Source organism: Callithrix jacchus, chromosome 11, assembly GCF_049354715.1.
Source record: "Callithrix jacchus isolate 240 chromosome 11, calJac240_pri, whole genome shotgun sequence".
NCBI lineage: Eukaryota > Metazoa > Chordata > Mammalia > Primates > Cebidae > Callithrix > Callithrix jacchus.
Window position 1 is genome coordinate 28,681,880 of NC_133512.1, and position 21,355 is coordinate 28,703,234.

General features: G+C 46.0%; 1 protein-coding gene across 5 annotated transcripts in view; it reads right to left on the minus strand.

Moving 5' to 3' along the window:
• The window catches only part of CHN2 (chimerin 2), a 322,514-nt gene that overhangs the window by 97,805 nt on the left and 203,354 nt on the right, over positions 1 to 21,355 (minus strand). For all 5 annotated transcript variants that reach the window (XM_078342504.1, XM_002751440.7, XM_035253537.3 and 2 more), the window contains 2 exons: positions 19,199 to 19,312; positions 16,785 to 17,070 (listed from right to left, as the gene is read on the minus strand). In XM_078342504.1, coding sequence (XP_078198630.1) covers positions 16,785 to 17,070; positions 19,199 to 19,312 — 400 coding nt within the window. The remainder of the gene's footprint in view (positions 1 to 16,784; positions 17,071 to 19,198; positions 19,313 to 21,355) is intronic.

Consider the following 21,355-nt stretch of genomic DNA (forward strand, 5'->3'; position numbering starts at 1 on the left):
TGGGGCTGACTTACTGTACCTGTGTCACTGGCCCATCCCGAGCTGGTCGATGTAAGTGCAACTGGCCAGCCTTGTGCTTGGCACAGATTAGGGGCTCAATGAATATTTATTTGTTATTCTTATTAATTATTAATAGTTAAGCATGAATGAATTAATGAATGAATCCACCAGTGAGGGGTGCTCAGTGCAGTGAGAACTATATCCAAGCTACAAAGCAGCAGCCAACTGGAGGGATGACCAAGGCAGGCTTGCATAGGTCAGGGAAGGCTGCAGGAAGGACCTGCCTGGGCTTGGTCTACAAAGCGAGGTGGGAGCTCTCCAAGTCAGGACAGGGGCCTGGGGAAGACAAGGCGGAGGAAAATTGCAAAGAACTGGAAGATGCTGTGTAAAGGCTGAGAGGCATTGCACTAGCTGTTGGGATCAGAAAACTTGAATTGTTCTGTTTTGCTGGCCTCTAGGACACAGCCAGGGAGAGCGAGTAGCTGAGGTGAAGCGATGTGTGCATGTGTGTGCCAGGTGACAGGGCGACAGCATCCGAAAAGACCCTGCAGGCCACTGGGGTGGAGGGTAGGGGTCATTCTGGGGGGCCAGGAGCTCTTGAGGCTTTCTTTCAAGCAAGGGCAGCTGGGGGCAGGGTTCCAGCTCCCCTGCACCCTGGGTGGCTATGAAGAAGTTACTTCTACCCCTCCAATTCCCAACCTTTATAGCCACTGTGAGGAAGAAGGAGGTGACACACTGGAAGCCACCCTTGTAGCACCTGGTGTGTGGTCAGTACCCCGTGCATGCTAGCGCTTCTTCCTTTCCTTGTGAGCAGGTTGATTTTTGCACTGAACTTACTGCAGGGGAAAAAGCATCCAATGCATTAAACTCTCCATGTACATCATTTTATAATCCCAGGGTTCAGCGCTGTTGCAAAGCTACGCTGAGAGAGAACCAGGTCAGGCATCCCTTCCTCACCTTCCCGAGGGTAACGTCAGTTTCAGTTTTCTTTCATCTCAACTGACTCCATCGTGATTGGAAGAAGCGAGACGCATGCTTATGTCTCAAGACTCGCATTTTCAGACTCATCACCTTGCAATATAGTAAAGGTATACAGAACTTTATGCTGTTGCCCAATCCTTTCTAAATTCCTAGAGATAAAGGCTTACAATGCACAGAGATGGTTCTCTTAGAAATCACAGAGGCAGGGATGTGTGCCACGAACACGTCTCTTCTTGAGGAATTTCCTCAGCCACACCTATTTCTTCAAGAACAAATCATTGCAGAGCAGAAGACGATTAGAGTCAAGCCACAGAGAGACACTGAGTACCCACACTGGGAAGAGGAAAGTGATTTCTAATACGACACTTCGTTGAGAAGCTTTCAAATTAGACACCCAGCAAATCTGCTCACTTTGTCAATGTGTCCAGTGGAGAGCACAGCCCGTTCAAAGTCAGACGAGCCACCTAGCAACTGGGCCTTCGTGACAGGCCCTGCAAGTCACAAGTTCCACAACCCTGAGGAAATAGCCTGGCTTTCTGAAGCCCCATATTTCTTGCTTTTTTGCTGGAAAAGAGGAGGAACTATAAACGAAAGCATTGTCATAAAGCAGAAGGGAATAATATAGTTTCTGATAGGTTAAAAACAAGGATATGCTTAATAAATCTAATGTTCTTTCTGGGCGGAGTAATGCAACTTCCCTAAAATCATTTGGGATTAAACATAATAAAAGTCCTTTATGTCATGAATTGTTTTACATGGAATTTATATGTACTGTGGTAAAATATAACTGCTTTTACTTTGTTAGAGGTGCGTTGGGACATGCATTGTCCATAGTCCTGTGTGTTATTTCTTACTCTCAACTTGGATATTAAAGTGTCTTGTAAATGACAGTGATTTGACTTTTTGTTTTGTTTTGGTGAGATGGAGTTTTACTCCTGTCGCCTAGGTTGGAGTTCAATGATGCGATCTTGGCTCACCACAACCTCTGCCTCGCAGGTTCAAGCGATTCTCCTGCCTCAGCCTCCCGAGTAGCTGGGATTATAGGCATAAGCCACTACGCCCTGCTAATTTTTTGTACTTTTTAGTAGAGACGAGAGTTTCTCCATGTTGGTCAGGTTGGTCTTAAACTTCTCACCTCAGGTGATCTGCTCGCCTTGGTCTCCCAAAGGGCTGGGATCACAGGCATGAGCCACTGTGCCTGGCAACTTCTTAAATAATTTTTTAAACCACTGAGTCACCTGAGAAAAATCAAAGTTGCATGTGTAAACTTTAACTTCCTCTTCTGATGTTTGGACTTTATTAAGTTCATAAATGGGGACCTAGGAACAAAGTGAAATATTAACTTTCCAGAAACTTCAAAATGATTGTGTATAAGGAGAGAGAAAACCAACAGGGACATTTATAAACTATCATCATAAGACCTGGCCAGACATGTTGTTATTGAAAAATGAGTAATGCCAGTTCTGCAACCTGGTCCAGAGGCCATGGAAACAAACCAATGTATCCCTGACATTTCCATTCATAGCAATGGGAATTACTAGGGGAACAAAATCATTCCTCTTTCCCCCAGGACCCGGCCCACCCGCCCCTACAGATTCTTATAGGCCAAGCCTTTAATTTTGAGAGACCACAAATGGAACTTTGGTCTTTCCTTCTTCAGAGTCTGCAGGTTCCCAACTGCTCATCTGTTGTACCAATGATCTGTGAGGTCCCCCTTCCAAGAGAGGGCTCTCGAGGGCCACATCCAATGCTGCAAAAGGGGCCGTGTTTCATCCCGTTCTGTTAAAAAAATTTCCTGGAAATATCATAAGTTGCTAAGAATATGGCTTACCAGAGTTCATTAAGACTCTTCCGGGGCTGGGCGCAGTGGCTCAAGCCTGTAATCCAGCACTTTGGGAGAACGAGGCAGGTGGATCATGAGGTCAAGAGATGGAGACCATCCTGGCCAACATGGTGAAACCTCACTCCACTAAAAATACAAAAATTAGCTGGGCATGGTGGCGTGCACCTGTAGTCCTAGCTACTAGGAAGGCTGAGCCAGGAGAATCACTTGAACCCTGGAGGCAGAGGTTGCAGTGAGCTGACATTGCTCCACTGCACTCCAGGCTGGTGACAAAGCGAGCCTCCATTTCAAAACAGTGGCTTCTGGGTTATTTCCCATGTATGCCTGGTAAGCAAGATGCTACATTCCTGCTCATTTCAGCAAACACTAGAGGTCCCCTTTTCTGATCTAATACTACCATTTTAAAGAAGGGTAGGTGGATTATTGGATTAAAATGAAAATGAACCTGAACTTGAATAGCTAAGCTTTGTCAATAATGGTGACAAGTAAGGTGAGTGGGAATGAAGGATAGCAGAAGGTGGCAGGGAGCTGACAGGTGGGTTCTAGTTCTTCTTGGGATGAAGATAGTTGCCGTCCTAGATGCAGCACGAACAGCTGCTTACCCAGCTCAAAGGCAAGGCAGGAATGAGCCGCCAGCGGAACTGGAACGTTCAGAGACGGGGTTGGGCAGAAGGGCAGCTCCATGAGAGGCTCAGATCAGGCCTCAGGACTCAGCTTCTCTCTCCTCCTCTGCAGGCCCTGCTTTCTCCAGGCTCCATTCTCAGGCTCTGTGGGCTGGTGGGAAGGCTTCAGCAGCCCAGTCTCTACTTCTTGTCTAACTGAGCCAAGCAGAAAGAAGGTGAAAGGCTTGCCTCCTGGAACTCACAGTAGAAGCCTGTTGTGTTTCACTGGCTCTGACTTGACCATGTGGCCATCCTTGAACCATCCACCCTGGCCAGGGACACGTGGTCCTTCGGCTTGGCCTTGAATCACAAATCCAGCTCTGGGATTAGTGGGCAGATGTGACTCCGCCAGAAGCAACTAAACTGAGGTGGCTCTGAGTGGCAAAAAGTGACAGCTACTCACTATGGGGGTGGGGTGGGGAGATGGATGCATCCTGATGAAACACACAAAGATGGTAGCTGAAGAAGCCCAGGAGAGGTAAGAAAGAGGGTGACACCCAGGACGAGGCCAGAGAAGGAAAACAATGGGCTCTGCTAAAATTGCGTCTCCTCCTCCCAACCCTTCTTGTTCAATGTTTGAGCTTTGAGCCTCGGTCTTTCCTCTGTACAGAAGAGAGACCCAGTCAGCAGCTCCTCCTTGGGCATTTATATCACAATTACCTGCAAAGCTGTTTGCAGATGACACAGGCCCCAGGCTTGTGTTGAAGTTGATATTTAGGCTTGGGTGCTCGGTGTGTAGCTGATGTTAAATGGTGATACACAGGTGTTTGGAGAGAGAAAGGTTTATGCGATTGGATTAAAGTGAGAAGATGGGAGGACAAGATTTTAAAAATTTGTTTTAATAAAAAGTAGAAGTGTGGAATTTTTAATGTGGCTAGAGAGTAAGGGAGGGAGAGTTTAGGGAATTGAGGAGGAAAGTCTGTGTTTTTAAAGTTTTGGATAATATTTTAAATAACTAGAGCATTATATGTGGCAGTCATTCTTTTAAAACTTCTCAAATTTATAAATGGAAAGTTCAACTTTTACTGTCTCACTACTTTCAACTTTGTCTCTTCTTACTAACTCTCTTCTTCAACTGTTTCATCAACTCCTCCCTCCAGTTTCTTCAAATACAAAAATGCAAAAGAGACAAACTCCCCTAGTCAAATAAAACAAACAAAAAAAAACCACATAGAAAATGTCAAGTATAATCTCACCATCCCATACTCAACAAAATACCCAATTTAGCCCAGGGGCTAAGGCTCCTCAAACAAGTGTTTCTACTTCACCATTTACTAATTAAAAACGAAGCGCCGATAGATGGCCCACAGATGTAATGTAAATACACTCTCCATTTCCCACTTCGAACCTATTTAATTAAAAAAGGCTTCAATCAAGAGAAAGTCTGTGTTTCTAAATACATACCCAAGTTATTGTCGTTCATCATTTTAGCATATCATCCCACCTAGACTAATATACAGACATTAACATTTCATTCACAGCCCAAATCCACCATATAATTACTGAAAGGACAAAAACAGCGCATCAGTTTCACCTCAAAAATAAAAGTAATCATCCTAAATCTACCACCACTGTTCCTACAATTAAGCCAAGCTAAAATATAAATAAGAGACTACCCTGACTTAAACATTGTAAGAATCATCTCCCAGAATAAATTATGTAAAAGTCCCATGATTAAAAAGCCTCAATAAAATTCAAAAAATTCAACAACCCCAGAGAGATCCCTAAAATGAAAGCTCATATAGACTCAGCCTGTTGTCCCCCCAGCCGCCTAATGAGAGCCGCTGGGAAGAGCTCAGAGGTCAAGCTCAGGGTGGATGCTGGGTGGGTCAGATCCAGAAGAACACCTCCTTGTGGCCTGCACAGTCCCCCTAGGTGGACAGCAGTCCCAGGTGACAGCACCATTTACCTCCTGCAGTCAAAAGTGATAAAAGTGGTGGGAAAATTCCTTAAACACCTCTCCAGAGCTGTGAAAATATAAACATCTTGAAAAGCTTGGCTCTTCATCAAAGTGTGGTCCACCAATGTTTGTGGGACCCCAAGGTCTCTTCAGAGAATCCATAATGTCAAAACTGATTTTATTACAGTGATTGCCTTCAGAGAACAACATTGCAACTAATCTTTAAGAAACCACCACTTGTTACACTGTGGTCTAGTATATATTTAAAACCCACATTCACCTGAAAAGGCATTAAGAACATTCCTTTTTTCCAATTACACATCAGTGTGAGGCCAGAGCTGCTTCCTATACGTCGAACAAAACACTATATCCCAGGTTGAATACAGATGTGAGACGCCAGCTGTCTTCTTTTAAGTCAGACACTAAAGAGATTTACAAAATGTAAAAACAATGCCAATATTCTCATCGTTTTTTTTATTTGGAAAACTGCTATTTTTCACAAAAATATGTTATTCATACTAACACATAATGGGTTTATTACTTTTATGTTGAAAGAATTAATAAATATTTTTGAATTTTGTTTTTTTTTTTTCTTTTGCCCAGGCTGGAGTGAGTGCAATGATGCAATATCGGTTCACTGCAACCTCCATCTCCTGGGTTCAAGTGATTCTCTTGCCTCGGCCTCCCGAGCAGCTGGGATTACAGGCATGCGCCACCACACCTGGCTAATTTTGTATTTTTAGTAGACACAGAGTTTTACCATGTCGGTCAGGTTGGTCTCAAACTCCTGACCTCCGGCGATCTGCCAGCCTCGGCCTCCCAAAGTGCTAGGATTACAGGTCTGAGCCACTACACCTGGCCTGTTTTACTTTCTAATACAGTAAATATCAAGAATGAACCCACATAAACAGAAGCTCTTTGGGATCCGCAGTGACTTTAAAGGATATAGAGGGGTCCTGAGGCCAAGAATTTTGGGCACTTCACGACTAGAATTAGATTCCTGGGATGATTTTTGCAAGTCCTAGGCCCACAGAACTGCCCATGTGCTTGCGCAGAGGAGCACAGGCCACAGAACGGACACCCCAAGCCATTGTGCCGCCTGATCTGTGCTATAAAACTTGAGGAAAGAGGGATGACTCAATGGGTTCATTGCTGAAAAATTTGTTCTTGGACATCACTTTCACATCTGTTAGGTTTGGTCTTTTGTGTCATCAGCATGTAACTCTCTTATAACCACAAGATGGCACTATTTGCATAGAAAATACTTTCTCAGGGGCTGTGAATCTAAATTCGCTGTTTCCTAGAGAGATTTTGGACCGGGACAAGTAAAGAGGGTTTGGCGTTTGCCCATCATATACCTCCAAACGCTCAATGTATTAGGATGACTTTCCTCTTCTGTTCCTCTTTGAAGACACTGATATTGAGGAACTGGTAAAAAGTGATGCTATCTGATAAGATACCCAACCAAAGTAACCACTAGCTGACCCCTAAGAAAGGGACTAACTTTTCCTTGCTCCTTCATTAAATTGTTTAATACCACTTCAGTTAATTGTTTCCCATCATTTATATTTCAGGCTATAATCTGGGGAAAGAAGCCATGAGAAGGGAGCAAAGCCAAACCCTGAACCCCACAAGTAACTGTAACCACCATTGTTTAGCTGTGTGAAGAATGTTTTCCCAGAGGTCTTTTCGTGTGTTATATAGAAGGAGAGGAAGAAGTCTAGGGTCTAGTTCAGGACACAAAAGAGCCTCAGGAATATAAGAGGCATGGGAAGAAGTGGGACAGGTGTCCTTAAAAGAAAATGTTCCCCAAATGTCTCGTCACCTTTATTCTCCTGTCTCCCCCTTCCATCTAACCCAGGTTCTCAACCCCTGGCTGTGCTTGACAGTCACCTGGGGAGAAAGGCAGGTGAATTTGATCAGTGAAGACTTTGATTCCATAGCCAAGTGGGGCCGAACATGGGCATTTAAAATATATTTTTTAAATTTTATTTTTTTGAGATGGAGTCTCATCTGTCATCCAGGCTGGAGTCCAGTGGTGTGATCTGGGCTCACTACAACCTCCACCTTCTGAGTTTGGATGATTCTCCTGCTTCAGCCTCCCAAATAGCGGGGATTACAGGTATGTGCTACTGTACTTGGCTAATTTTCTTTTTCTTTTGTAATTTTAGTAGAGATGGTGTTTCATCATGTTGGCCAGGCTTGTCTTGAACTCCTAACCTCAAGTGATCTACCAGCCTTGGCCACCCAAAGTGCTGGGACTACAGGCTGAGACTATGCATCCAGCCATGGGCATTTTTAAAAAGTTCCCAGAGTGAGTCCCACCTGTAGCCAGTTTGAGAACCACCAAGCCAGCCAAATCAGCAATTGCTCAGACTGAGTGATAAATCCCACATCGTCAGGGAATTCTGATTGAAAACAATGCTAGGCAAAAACTGGTTTCATGAGGGATGTAAGCTAAGTTCAATCCATTCTCACTGCGTCCTATCCCACCGCATTTTATGACTGTGCGTGCAAGGGCAGGAAGATGGCCAATCAGCGTCATCATGGTACCTGTCACCTACTACAATAGCTACGTTATGCTCATCTTCACTTACCCTTGAATCCCCAGAAAAGACTGGATATGTCAGTTACATGTTATTTCCAAGGAACCTCCTGCAGAGAAAATCTACAGGTTCTTTAGACTCCATAATGCAAGCGATCTTTTCCAGCTCCACAATGCTTTCTGCATTAATTCAGGCTCTTTCTTTGGCAAATGAATGCACACCTCTGCTTGGCGAAGGGCAATGAGCAATACCATGTTTGAATCTACTGTCCTGAATGAAGTCACCAAGCCTCTCCACCCCAGAACCAAGACCCCCTCCACAGTGGCACATTTGCGGATTCCAACCCATAAAAAGTCTTCAACAATCTTAACTCTAAGATACCTGCTAAAAAGGATCCTTTTCTATCCAAGCCTTCTTGGTGTCACTGAAATATTTCTATGCTATTGAGTCAGCTGCCTCAGTTTCCTGTCCTGCAAAACAGAAGGGTTGCATGAGATGGTCTCCAGGACTCCCCTGCTCCTCCAGACTCCTGCTGCTCCTGATGCTAGGAGTTGGTGGCCAGATCTTAGCCCACTGAAGGAAGGAGCCCATGCTGGGAGAAGGTGTGGGAGATGCTGAGGCACCCTCTTCATGAAATTGAGATACACTGTTCCTTAGGGTGGATTTGGGGCAATGTGTTACATTTTAAAAGTTACCCACCCACTGTTCATTCAACCAGTGCTTGCCTCACCGAGTGATGTGTGGGGCTTTAGAATTAGGAAGTAGGCCGAGGAGTAGCCTCTGCCTCCCACTGATCCACCTCTAGGGGAAGAGAGAGACAGAAACCATCAATTTTGAAATGCAAGTGGGAATTGGAACAGTTTGAGGCTTAAAATACACATTGGCAGGGGGCCACCCCAGAGTCCCCTGCACAGTGGCTCCCAGGAACGTGCATTTCTAAGAAGTCTCCCAGGTGATGCTGATGCTGCTGGTTCCTGAGGGCCGTGCTTTGAGAACCAATGATCTCAAGAATGACCTTGGGCACAGGGTGCTGGACTCTCATAAAGATGATGTGCAGCACGCCAGGGTGGCTGTGAGGGGAGGCTGAGGCTGGCGGGTTCTATTCAATAGGAGAAAAGGATGACTGCACCAGACTCCACAGGCTGCCAGGGATGGCCACGGCACCCTCTAGCTCTCCAGCATGCATGGCCTCAAACTGAGGGGAACCTAACAGCTCACAGGCACCTCTCAACCAAGAGGGGACAGGAGGTGATGGATTAAAATTCCTCTTCAGTTCCTCTTAGGAGCAGTTCTACCCAGCTCCTGAGAAGGGGACCAGCTCCACACACGCCTATAGCAGCCTCTCCTCCTCTATTCACCTGCCCAGCCTCTACTCCTCTCCCTGGGAAGCCTTCCCAAATTCCCCATCTATACCAAACCCCAGTCTCAGGCTCTGCTTTCGCAAGGGGTCCAGGCCTAGACAGGCTGCAAATATCCTGCTGAGGAATCTGAACTCTGTCCTGTAGAAAAAGCAAACAGGAGCTTTTACAGAATTACAGCAACAACAATAACACTCTGATGAGCAAAACGTTGCCACGGGGACACCAGCAGTGAGATGCGAGCTTGGCACTGGGGAGAACCAACCACTCAGGATAGGCTTAACCTTGTACAAAGACCTCTGCCGGTAAGCAAGGGCTGGACATTCACTCCCTGGCCTGGCCACGGACTCTGTTCAAGTACATTGTGGGGAAATGTAATATTATTCCTAGGCAAAGATACAGGCCAGGCCAGAGGATTGCATGGTGGAAACAGTGAAATAACCAATGAAAGAACCACTGTGAAAATAAAGATGGGAAGCTGGAAGGAAGAAAACATTTTAGAAAGAAAAAAGAATTGTGGCTAGGAAAGGAGGGGGAGGTTGTTCTTTGCTGAAACGGTTCATCTGTAAAGGAGGACGGCCTGGTGAGGCTGGAAGACCACCAGTCCAGGAAAGGTAACTCCCCTTGGTTTTACAGGAAGAAAGTAGAAACCAAAGAGGGCTGTAGTGCCTGCCCTAAGAAAGCAAGAGGACTTTGGGAGTTGGCCTGGCAGCAGTTTGAGAAAGGCATGGTGGTGGTGTGTTGGTTACTGGGAGGAGAGCTGGGGAGGGTCCCGGAGGGCGGCATAGCTGAGGGGTCTGTGCATAGAGGGAAGGCAATGCCAGGAAGGAAGGAAGCAGCAACTAATCCACTTCCAGGGGCAGATGGATTGCACTCTATTTGGTGATGTGTGCCCTGTGCCACCATACCCTCTCCCAGCCGCAACCTTCAGTAAAACTCTGCTACAGACTCTTTGTTAAAGACCCCATGGGGAAATGAAAGTGTCCTATCAGCATGGGGTTGAGCTGGGAAGAAACAGTCTAGGTGCAAAGTGTTGGAACTGGTGTGAGAGTGTGTGTGTGTGTGTGTGTGTGTGTGTGTGTGTTCAGACCTGGGAAGAAATAGCCTGGGTGCTGACTGCTGGAACTACTACTGTGTGTGTGAGGGTGTGTGTGTGTGTGTGTGTGTGTGTGTGTTCAGACCTGGGAAGAAACAGCCTGGGTGCTGACTGCTGGAACTACTACTGTGTGTGTGAGGGGGTGTCTGTGTGTGTGTGTGTGTGTGTGTTCAGACCTGGGAAGAAACAGCCTGGGTGCTGACTGCTGGAACTACTGTGTGTGTGAGTGTGTGTGTGCGCGCATGCACTAAACACTCCATGCAGAGAATGTTTTTTTATTCAGGGTTTGCTTTAATGTATGTGAATTTAAGACACAGCGCATTATTTTCTCCTATTTAAATTTTTAAATAGGTCACTGCATCGATCTCGGTTCAAAATTCTAAGAGCATGAACGAGCAGCAGGGAACATTCTCCTTTCCACACTGTACCCCTCAGACACCCACCTCCCCTCCTCACAGTGGTACTGGTTCTTGCATCCTTCAAGGGATGTTTTATGACTTTGCATGAAAAAAAATTCACGCAAAAGCTTTTTGCAGGATGCAGTGGATCATGCCTGTAATCCCAGCTACTTGGGAGGCTGAGATGGGAGCATTGCTTGAGCCCACGAGTTCGAGACCAGCCTGGGCAATAAAGCGAGATCCTGTCTTTAAAAAAATAAATAAATAAAAATTCAAATTTTAAAATAGATTTTTTTTCTTCTGGTTTACTCAAATAATACCATATTCTACAAACCACACTGCCAGACACTTCCACATAATGATTCCAGGTGACCCTTCCCTATCAGCCCATAGGAGGGTTCTCATTCTTTTCCTGGGGTTGTGTGATAGTCCTCAATATGGACATACCATAATTCATTTAAATAGTTTTAAATTTATGGACGTTAAGGTCATTTTCTAATTTTTGCTGCTACAATGAATAGTGAAATGAATAAACTGGTATAATATAATATATTCTTAAATGTGCTTTTATTATGTCAAGGGCATGGATGATTTCCCCCCAGTAAAATACAGATGCAATTTAATATGACAAACCATATTTATTTAATAAAAATGTATCGTCAAAAACATTGTTGTCATATGTATTGGATTCATAGGGTATACTTTATAAGAAAATGCTAGTTATTATAGCTAGTCATAGCAGTTTTCAGAAACAGATCATGTAAATACTGAAAATACATGTTTCTGAAAACAGATCATGTAAATACTGAGTGACTTTCAGCCTTACTTGTCCCAGGACGGCCAAAACTAAGTGTGTTCATTGAAAGCACTAACGGCAGGGGGCACAGAACGAGGCACAACTGCTCGGCTGATTTAAGAAGCTCTGAAGGTCGAATCAGGAAGCCTGGGTCTCATTCCTCATCCTGCCACAGTGAGCCTTTCAATAAAATGGGAATGGTGATTCCTGCCCTACGGACCCGACAAAGTGGTTCCGAGGATAAAATGGGAAATGATTCACATATGTGTTTAACACGAAACGTGAAATCTCATGTTATTCCTTTGTTGCCACAGAGCCGTGGGTGAAGGTCAGTAGATAATCTATCTATGGAATAAGTTCTAAATGCATTTCATAGAAGAAATGACACCAGACTTGTCATTTTAATTAAATGCACCAAATGGCGGCCCATATAGAGCAGAATGTTTTTAAACCCAACTAAGTAAAGAACCAGCGGGGACACGGATCACTACTCCTGACCATCACAACTTTAACTGAGTAAAGAACCAGCGGGGACACGGATCACTGCTCCTGACCATCACAACTTTAACTAAGTAAAGAACCAGCGGGGACACGGATCACTGCTCCTAACCATCACAACTTTAACTGAGTAAAGAACCAGCGGGGACACGGATCACTGCTCCTGACCATCACAACTTTAACTAAGTAAAGAACCAGCGGGGACACGGATCACTGCTCCTGACCATCACAACTTTAACTGAGTAAAGAACCAGCGGGGACACGGATCACTACTCCTGACCATCACAACTTTAACTGAGTAAAGAACCAGCGGGGACACGGATCACTGCTCCTGACCATCACAACTTTAACTGAGTAAAGAACCAGGGGGGACACGGATCACTGCTCCTGACCATCACAACTTTAACTGAGTAAAGAACCAGCGGGGACACGGATCACTGCTCCTGACCACCACAACTTTAACTGAGTAAAGAACCAGCGGGGACACGGATCACTGCTCCTGATCATCACAACTTTAACTGAGTAAAGAACCAGCGGGGACACGGATCACTACTCCTGACCATCACAACTTTAACTGAGTAAAGAACCAGCGGGGACACGGATCACTGCTCCTGACCATCACAACTTTAACTGAGTAAAGAACCAGGGGGGACACGGATCACTGCTCCTGACCATCACAACTTTAACTGAGTAAAGAACCAGCGGGGACACGGATCACTGCTCCTGACCACCACAACTTTAACTGAGTAAAGAACCAGCGGGGACACGGATCACTGCTCCTGACCACCACAACTTTAACTGAGTAAAGAACCAGCGGGGACACGGATCACTGCTCCTGACCATCACAACTTTAACTGAGTAAAGAACCAGCGGGGACACGGATCACTACTCCTGACCATCACAACTTTAACTGAGTAAAGAACCAGCGGGGACACGGATCACTACTCCTGACCATCACAACTTTAACTGAGTAAAGAACCAGCGGGGACACGGATCACTACGCCTGACCATCACAACTTTAACTGAGTAAAGAACCAGCGGGGACATGGATCACTGCTCCTGATCATCACAACTTTAACTGAGTAAAGAACCAGCGGGGACACGGATCACTGCTCCTGACCATCACAACTTTAACTGAGTAAAGAACCAGCGGGGACACGGATCACTGCTCCTGACCATCACAACTTTAACTGAGTAAAGAACCAGCGGGGACACGGATCAGTACTCCTGACCATCACAACTTTAACTAAGTAAAGAACCAGCGGGGACACGGATCACTGCTCCTGATCATCACAACTTTAACTGAGTAAAGAACCAGCGGGGACACGGATCACTGCTCCTGACCATCACAACTTTAATTAAGTAAAGAACCAGCGGGGACACGGATCACTGCTCCTGATCATCACAACTTTAACTAAGTAAAGAACCAGCGGGGACACGGATCACTGCTCCTGACCACCACAACTTTAACTGAGTAAAGAACCAGCGGGGACACGGATCACTGCTCCTGACCATCACAACTTTAACTGAGTAAAGAACCAGCGGGGACACGGATCACTGCTCCTGACCACCACAACTTTAACTGAGTAAAGAACCAGCGGGAACACGGATCACTGCTCCTGACCATCACAACTTTAACTGAGTAAAGAACCAGCGGGGACACGGATCACTGCTCCTGACCATCACAACTTTAACTGAGTAAAGAACCAGCGGGGACACGGATCACTGCTCCTGACCATCACAACTTTAACTGAGTAAAGAACCAGCGGGGACACGGATCACTGCTCCTGACCATCACAACTTTAACTGAGTAAAGAACCAGCGGGGACACGGATCACTGCTCCTGACCATCACAACTTTAACTGAGTAAAGAACCAGCGGGGACACGGATCACTACTCCTGACCATCACAACTTTAACTGAGTAAAGAACCAGCGGGGACACGGATCACTGTTCCTGATCATCACAACTTTAACTGAGTAAAGAACCAGCGGGGACACGGATCACTGCTCCTGACCACCACAACTTTTAACTAAGTAAAGAACCAGCGGGGACACGGATCACTGCTCCTGACCATCACAACTTTAACTGAGTAAAGAACCAGCGGGGACACGGATCACTGCTCCTGACCATCACAATGTTTTTTTCTTTTTTTTTGCTTCCTCACTACCTCCCGTCTCATCTACAGTTATTAAAATCAAGTTTACTGCTAACAGTCGTGACAGAGAGAAATCTGGAAACCACCCAAATCTGAGGGGCAGGTAATCTATTTTTGCCAGTTAATACTGTGTTAGTATTCTTGGGTATGCAGGTAACACCATCTCTCTGGATTCACTTGGAAATGATCAATAAAACAAACAGGAAAACAAAATTTAACTACTCAGCACCTGAAATGCTGATGTGTCTGGAGTTGAGAAATATTAGGACACCTGCTCATTTCACTCATTAAAATCTTTAAGATGGGCCCTTACCAAAGTAAACAGGTGACCACCCCCCACATCCCCACTCTTCTCAGTGAAGCCATTAGAGTTTCCGGTCCCTCTTTTCTAGTCACTGACTCCATAGCAATGGTCCACTGACCTGCCCTTAAGGGAAACAGAATCTCTGGCAAGGGTGAGACTTTTAATAATTCCACTTGTCAACACAGGTCAGAGAGAAACGGATGGATTCCTACCAAGTAACTTAACAAACCTACTAACAAAATGAGTAGCCTCCAGCAAGTGACCAGGTCCAGTGTCCACAGCACCCCTTGGGACAACCAAAAGTCACATCATTAGTGTCCAAGAAAATCCACACCACTGACACCTGTCCATCAAACTGCTCAGAGAGTTTGGGTGTCTCGCTGCAATATTTTCTTGATTTACCTTTTCCCCAAAAGGCCAGTGTGTATTGGGTGGCTCATTCAAAGTGATTATTAATTGGATTATTAATTTCCTCCACAACTTATTTTTTACAAATAAATACAAAAATATCTGCAGAAGATGGCATATTTTGATGTACAAGTTTCCTGATAGGAATATTGTCCAGAAATATCAGTTCTGTTGACCAAACTTCCCTCTCGGGGGAGGTCAAGGATCTAGTAAGATCATTTTCAATACCAAGGATCTCAACTCAGTCCTCCACTGAAGAGACAGTCCCTGCTCACCTCTTTTCCTTGAGATGTTCTAGTATGCAGCCTGCTGTTGCTAACAGATTGCCCTTTTGGTGGCTTTGCTCTCTGATTTAGGAATATAAACACTGCTTCAGAGATTTATTTTACAATTCATCTTCTGATTTGTCATGGCCGGGAAGGTCGGCTTTCATATTTTCTATTCTAAATTACTTTGGAACAGATTTTGCCAACAGACAAAGGAATGGCATTTGTGTGGACCGGAACAAACTCTGAAAGTTGGGGCTCCAGTCCTATCCCTCTTTTGTTAAAATGTAAACAATCAGAAACCCCACAATTTCCCAAATCAGTTATTTGGAAAAGAATAAACAGGTGCTTTGGAGACACTGGAGTTAGGAAAAGAAACTGGCAAATTATGTTTTCACGGGCCCAGCTGCTACACTGATGTGGGTCTGCAGAAGGTTCTCCTAGGATCTGAAACTCAGTCAGCAAATCAATTGAGACCATCCCTGTCTCTGCCAGCGGGACCATGGTGCCATTCACCCTCCTCCCATCTCAGGGCTTTCTGATGAAGCCCCTCTGCCAATGCCAGTGCCAAATCCATCAGCTCAAGGCTCCTTTGCTTCCCACTGACACTGGCTGACAGGAAGCCCGTTCCGGTTTAACCAGGATTAGCGACCTCTGGAAGGAGCAGTGTGATGGGACTGCACCTCCTACCTGCTTATTTCTATCTGTCCCAGCCCTAGCATGCCTAAGAAGCCGGGCTCAGCACAGACTCCACAGGGGCCGAATGGCATGGCTGGCTGTCACTTTGTTTCAGTGGGAAACAGATAGGACCAGGCAAAGCAGATGGTCCCTCAAGGGGCACATCCCAAAAATCTGCTACCAAACTCTGGTGGTGGCTTTCAAACAAACAGCTACTTACTGGATAGGAAAATCAGATCTCCCTGGCCACCTCCTGCCACAATCCCCCCTGCCTGCATACTTGGCCACGTGGGAGATTTTAATCCTCGGCGAGACATAATAACTTTGTCTGGGGCAAAGGACAGCTTGTCTTTCTTAGCTTCCCAGAGATAGCCACGTTCCCGTATCTGTCAGTGAAATGCTCCCATATTCATCAGTGAAACCTGTTATCTAGGTAAGACCACCTTCAGGAGACCTGATCCGTAAATCACAGGCAGTCAGCCAGTCCTAAGAGAAGCAAATATAAATACCACGTATCTGGCCAGCTGGGTGGAATTAAAGATGGAGCCAGTGTCACTTCAAATGGCAAGTGAAAACATGTTTCATCATAACACATTGATGGAGGGTTTTTTTTTTCCTTTCAAACTCCAAATGAACCCACCCATGACTGTTGGTAGAAGCCCTGGCTCAGACTGTATAAATTTGAGCAAATCATCGAACATTTCTGGGCTTCATCTGTAAAATGAGGAGGCTGAGCTGGAAGATTTCTAAGGTCCCTTTGGCACTAAAATTCTAGAGTTCTTTGGGTGGGGGTGGGTCTCCTCTAACGTTTCAGCAAACCGCATTGCTAGTTAACCTGCCTGTTGACTGAGCCTGGACTAAATCAAGAGGCTGTTTCCTCACGCGCAGCTCACCTTTTCCACTGCCGTGTGTTCCTCGTGTGTGACGTTTGTTTTTCTTGGTTCGTTTTTAGACCTGCTCAGCCTTCTGGATACTTTTTCTCTGAGTAGGGTGGCATATCCAATGTGTTCATAGATGGGGTTAGTTGTCATTTTTGAAATGTATTCGGCAGCTTTTGTTTCTATGTACAGTGTTATCAAGCCATCTGTCACTAGATCGTGAATCGACTCAAACCTCTTCTCACCCACGAAGTGTTTCCCGTCATGGAAGAGCCTGTAGTTTAAGGTCTGGTTTCCAAACCTGCCCACGAGACAAGGAGGGATTACAACCACGTTAGAAACAGGCACAGTGTGGAGTGATAACACCAGCTAACAGTTTTGGAATACTTCTTGTATGCCGGGCACAGGACTAAGCCCTTGATGTGATTTTCTTCCCCCTGATGATCACAGAGACCCTTTGAGACGGCCCAGCGGTTATGCCTGCTTTACTGTGGAGGTGACTCAGGCTTGAAGAGATGGGGTTCCTGCTTGAGTTTACATGCCTGGGATGAGGCAGGGGTGGGGCTTCAATCCAGGCCGTCACATGGAGTCGTTTGATCCCAGAAATCACTAAGGGCATTGTTAGCATCCTTCGTTTGTAACAGGCAGAGGATAATGCCTGATTTACAACTATGTTACTTGTACATTTACTTAATGCGAACCAGCTCTCCCCGATACCTGGCAATTACCTCTGCAAGGAATGCTCTGTCCCTGGTTCTGATACCCCCTTGTCATCGCATCTCTACCACCCCTGCAGCACAGCACCCCATGCCTTCCACCCCAGTTGGTGCAGTGGAAGGGAAGCAATAAGGTGTGCTAAACTCCCTGATGGGGCCACTGCTAGTGTCCCCACAATCTAATCTACAGGGTCCCTCCTCTCTGGGCCCCGGCCTTCCATCTACAGCCCCTGCTTGATTCCCCACTAGAACCGCCAGCTTCTGCTGTTGAAGTGCTAGGAAGATAGGAAAGTGTGCTGTGTACCTAGAAGGCGTGATGTAGTAGCTGTTTAAGTTCATCCTCATAAGCACATTATTTAAGATATGTGGTCGACATACTACGACTTGGAAAGTGTCCATTGCACAGCCGTAATATGGAGATGGTGCATCGAACACACCATTGTGGGCCTGGGAAGTGCTTCCACGGACACCATTCCCTCTATGGAGAGAGGGCTTTCCAATTACGAAGAGTTCACAAACGAACTTTTGGAAGATAATTCGGTTCTGAAACTAGATACCTTCCCTGAAACGTACAGGGCGGCGGCGAGGATCAAATGACAGAAAATATTTGATCAAGGTTTGAAAAGTGCCATAAATGCAGTGTCTTTCTCGTGTTGTGATGTTTAATACTTGTGATTTTGTGGTAAAGGCTCAGTAGAGCCTGTTCTACTGGCTCGTTGGCCTGAAGGGTTGTGACTGCCCTCACGACAAGTTCCTGGGGTCAATAAGGTCATCCCTGAGAGAACCCCATGAGCAAATGCAGGTCTTGTGCGGTCTGTGTGAGCAAGGCCAGGTGAAGGAGCCCTTCCTTCGACATGGGCTGCTGGGAGCTGAGGCAGAGACCCTGCAGCCTCAGGCAGCTAGATGGTGCAGGCAGAGGTGGCTATAGAAACACCAGCTTTCCAGATGGTTCCCTGATTTACTGTGTGTCCATCATCAGAGCCCCAGTGTCCACGCCTACTGATAGCATCTGTGGCTGAGGAAATGTATGCAGCCTCTGATATACTGCGGGCGCTTCAGAAACAAGGGAAGATACCAAGTAAGGAGTATCTCCTGACATTACCCTCTGACTTTCACAAATCAGAAGGATGCTGACAATACCCGTAGTAATTTCTACGATCAAATGACTCCATGATTGTTTATGGTAGCGGGTTTCTGTTTGGGATGGTGAGGAAGTTCTGGAAATGGATTCGGAGATGTTTGCACAACACTGAAACATACTTAAGGCCGCTGAATTTTACACTTAAGAATGGTAAAAGTAGAAGTGTTCATGACTGTAATCCCAGAGCTCTGCGAGGCTGAGACAGGCAGATGGCTTGAGCCCAGGAGTTCAAGACCAGCCTGGGCAACATGGCGAGACTCCTTCTCTAAAAAACAAACAAACAAACAAACAAACAAAACTAGGCAGTCATGGTGGTGTGTGCCTGTGGTTCCAGCTACTCAGAAGGTTAAGGTGAGAGGCACTTGAGCCTGGCAGGCGGAGGCTGCAGTGAGCCGTGATGGTGCCGCTGCACTGCAGCCTGAGTGAGGGAGTGGGACCCCTTCTCATAAAATAAAAATGTGAAAAATGGTGAATTTCATGTTATACATATTCTACTACAATTCTTAAAAATGGGCAAATATCAGTGAAGCCACTTGTACAGCAACGAAAACAAGGAATGAAATGTGCCTCACCTGAGAGCCAGCGTGTAGCATCCTGGTTGCCGCTGGCTTTCTCTAAGGATGTAGGCACCCTCCACACCTCCGAGAAGCTCGTCCGCCTGCTCCCGGGAGATGATCCCGTGAAACCTGAAGGTGCGAGACCATCGTTGCTCTGAACAGACCACATACAGCATAAGGACCATAAAGAACTAGCTTTCAAAGGATGGCGGGGGCACCCAGAATCCACAGCCCACCCAGCGGGATGAAGAGGGCAGTGACTGCTGCATATCTCAAGTGATTTGAAACCACCCCTCACATGCACCAAACACAAGTATTCAAACAGGCAAACCAAAGGAAGCATGCCCAGCCCACTTGGCTTTCTGCTATTGTCTTTGCCCTCAAGTTGAAAACGAAAGTTGAAACAAAAACCGAGGCTACATACCGCCCTCGCTTTTTTTTTAACCATGGGAAATAACAGAAAAGCAATTACCAATTTAGCTCTCAGCCCAGAGAACTGTGTGTTATCCTAATTGCAAGTGGACATTTATTGATTAGCAACCTGCTTGCTTCAGGTGCAAGATGGTGTTAATTTCAAGAGGCTCATTTTCTGGAAAGAGCTAGCTGTAATCAATAGTCTTCCGGTTCTTTACATTTTGAGAGTAGTAGCTTATGGATATCTTAGAAAAATGTACCTGCTTTTCTTTTTTAAAGATACATTTATCTTCTCTACCATTTTAAAACCCATACACATGCTTGTGGAAAATGTGGTGTATCTGGGAAGGTTGCATGCTTGCTTGGCCCATGATCACTCTGATGTGGAGGCAGTTGTCTGAGGCCCAGAGTGGACAGGGACTCCACGGAGGAAGAGGGAGAGTTGAGAGTTGGGTCAGGAACCAGCCCACTTTCCCTGTTGCCTTTAAGCAAAGACACCTGCTCCTCTCACACGACTGGAGGTTTGATCAATGAATATTTCATGAAGTGGGGCACATTTGGTTAGGGAGTTAGGTCAGTGACAAGGGACTCCATGCTTCTGGGAGAGGAGCAACAGCTCTTTCTAGGATTACCCAACCTTGGAGAACTTTGGAGAATACATCAGAGAATAAATTTTCTGGACAGAAAAACTCCTTTACTTTCTTGAAAAGAAGGAAAGGGAAGTCAGCTAGACAAGTTTTGTTTTGTTTTGTATTTTCCCCAGGAATGCAAAGATTAAGTTAGAATACAAATGTAGAAGGATAACATTTTTTAAAGTGCCTATCACAATATTTGTTTCTTAACTCCTTCTATCCGTAAAAAACAGGCCTTCCAGGCTGAAGCTTCTGTCCAAGGCAAGTGGGGTCAGAAGCAGCCTGTGGCTTTGTGTTTCAAACTCGGTTTTTAAAGGCTACGGCACTGACGTCCTGGGAGAAAAGGCTTTCTGGCTTCCCAAATTCTGATTTTAAATCTCAAGAGCTGATGCCGGCAGGTCTTGGAGCAATGCTCTTCTGAGTGAGGATGAACGTTCCGTGACATAACAGTGAGCCCTCCTGCCTCCCCAAAAGACCAGCATCCCTGGTTCTGGTGGGAGGGATTGAGGCAGAGCCCAGTCTCAGGGGGTCTCATTGGCTCTGCCTAGCAGATATGGATTGGAACCGGGAGGCCAGTTTATTGGGGCCTGGAGCAGAGGTATTGGGGCTTTAATAGTGAGGCCACTGGACCTGGGAACCTTGTGGAGTAGCCTCCTGTGTGGCCTGAGCCAGGTTAGAGAGGGCGGGACACATGGCCTGGTAAAGAGCCTTAGGGGTAGCCTTGTGGATGGGTTGGGGGGCAGTAGTGAGTGTGGGGATGGATGGGGGGCAGGGAGGGATGGATGTACAGCAGGAGAGTGGGAGGGGCAAACAGCACTGCAAAATATTCCCACACGGAAGTAGAAAGGACAAAAGCTGGGATATCAAAGACACAACTCATGGGCCAGAGTAACAATAGCAGGACAGGCACACACAGAGGGGAGCACAGAGACCTGCCCCAGGTCACTCCAGGAGAAGGTGGAGACTCTAAACAAAGGCAGGCAACTCAAAAGCAGCCAAGTTCTTTTTTTGTTTGTTTTTGAGACAGAGTCTCACTCTGTAGCCCCAGCTGGAGTGCAGTGGCGTGATCTCGGCTCACTGCAACCTTCGCCTCCCAGGCTCAAGTGATTCTCATGCCTCAGTCTCC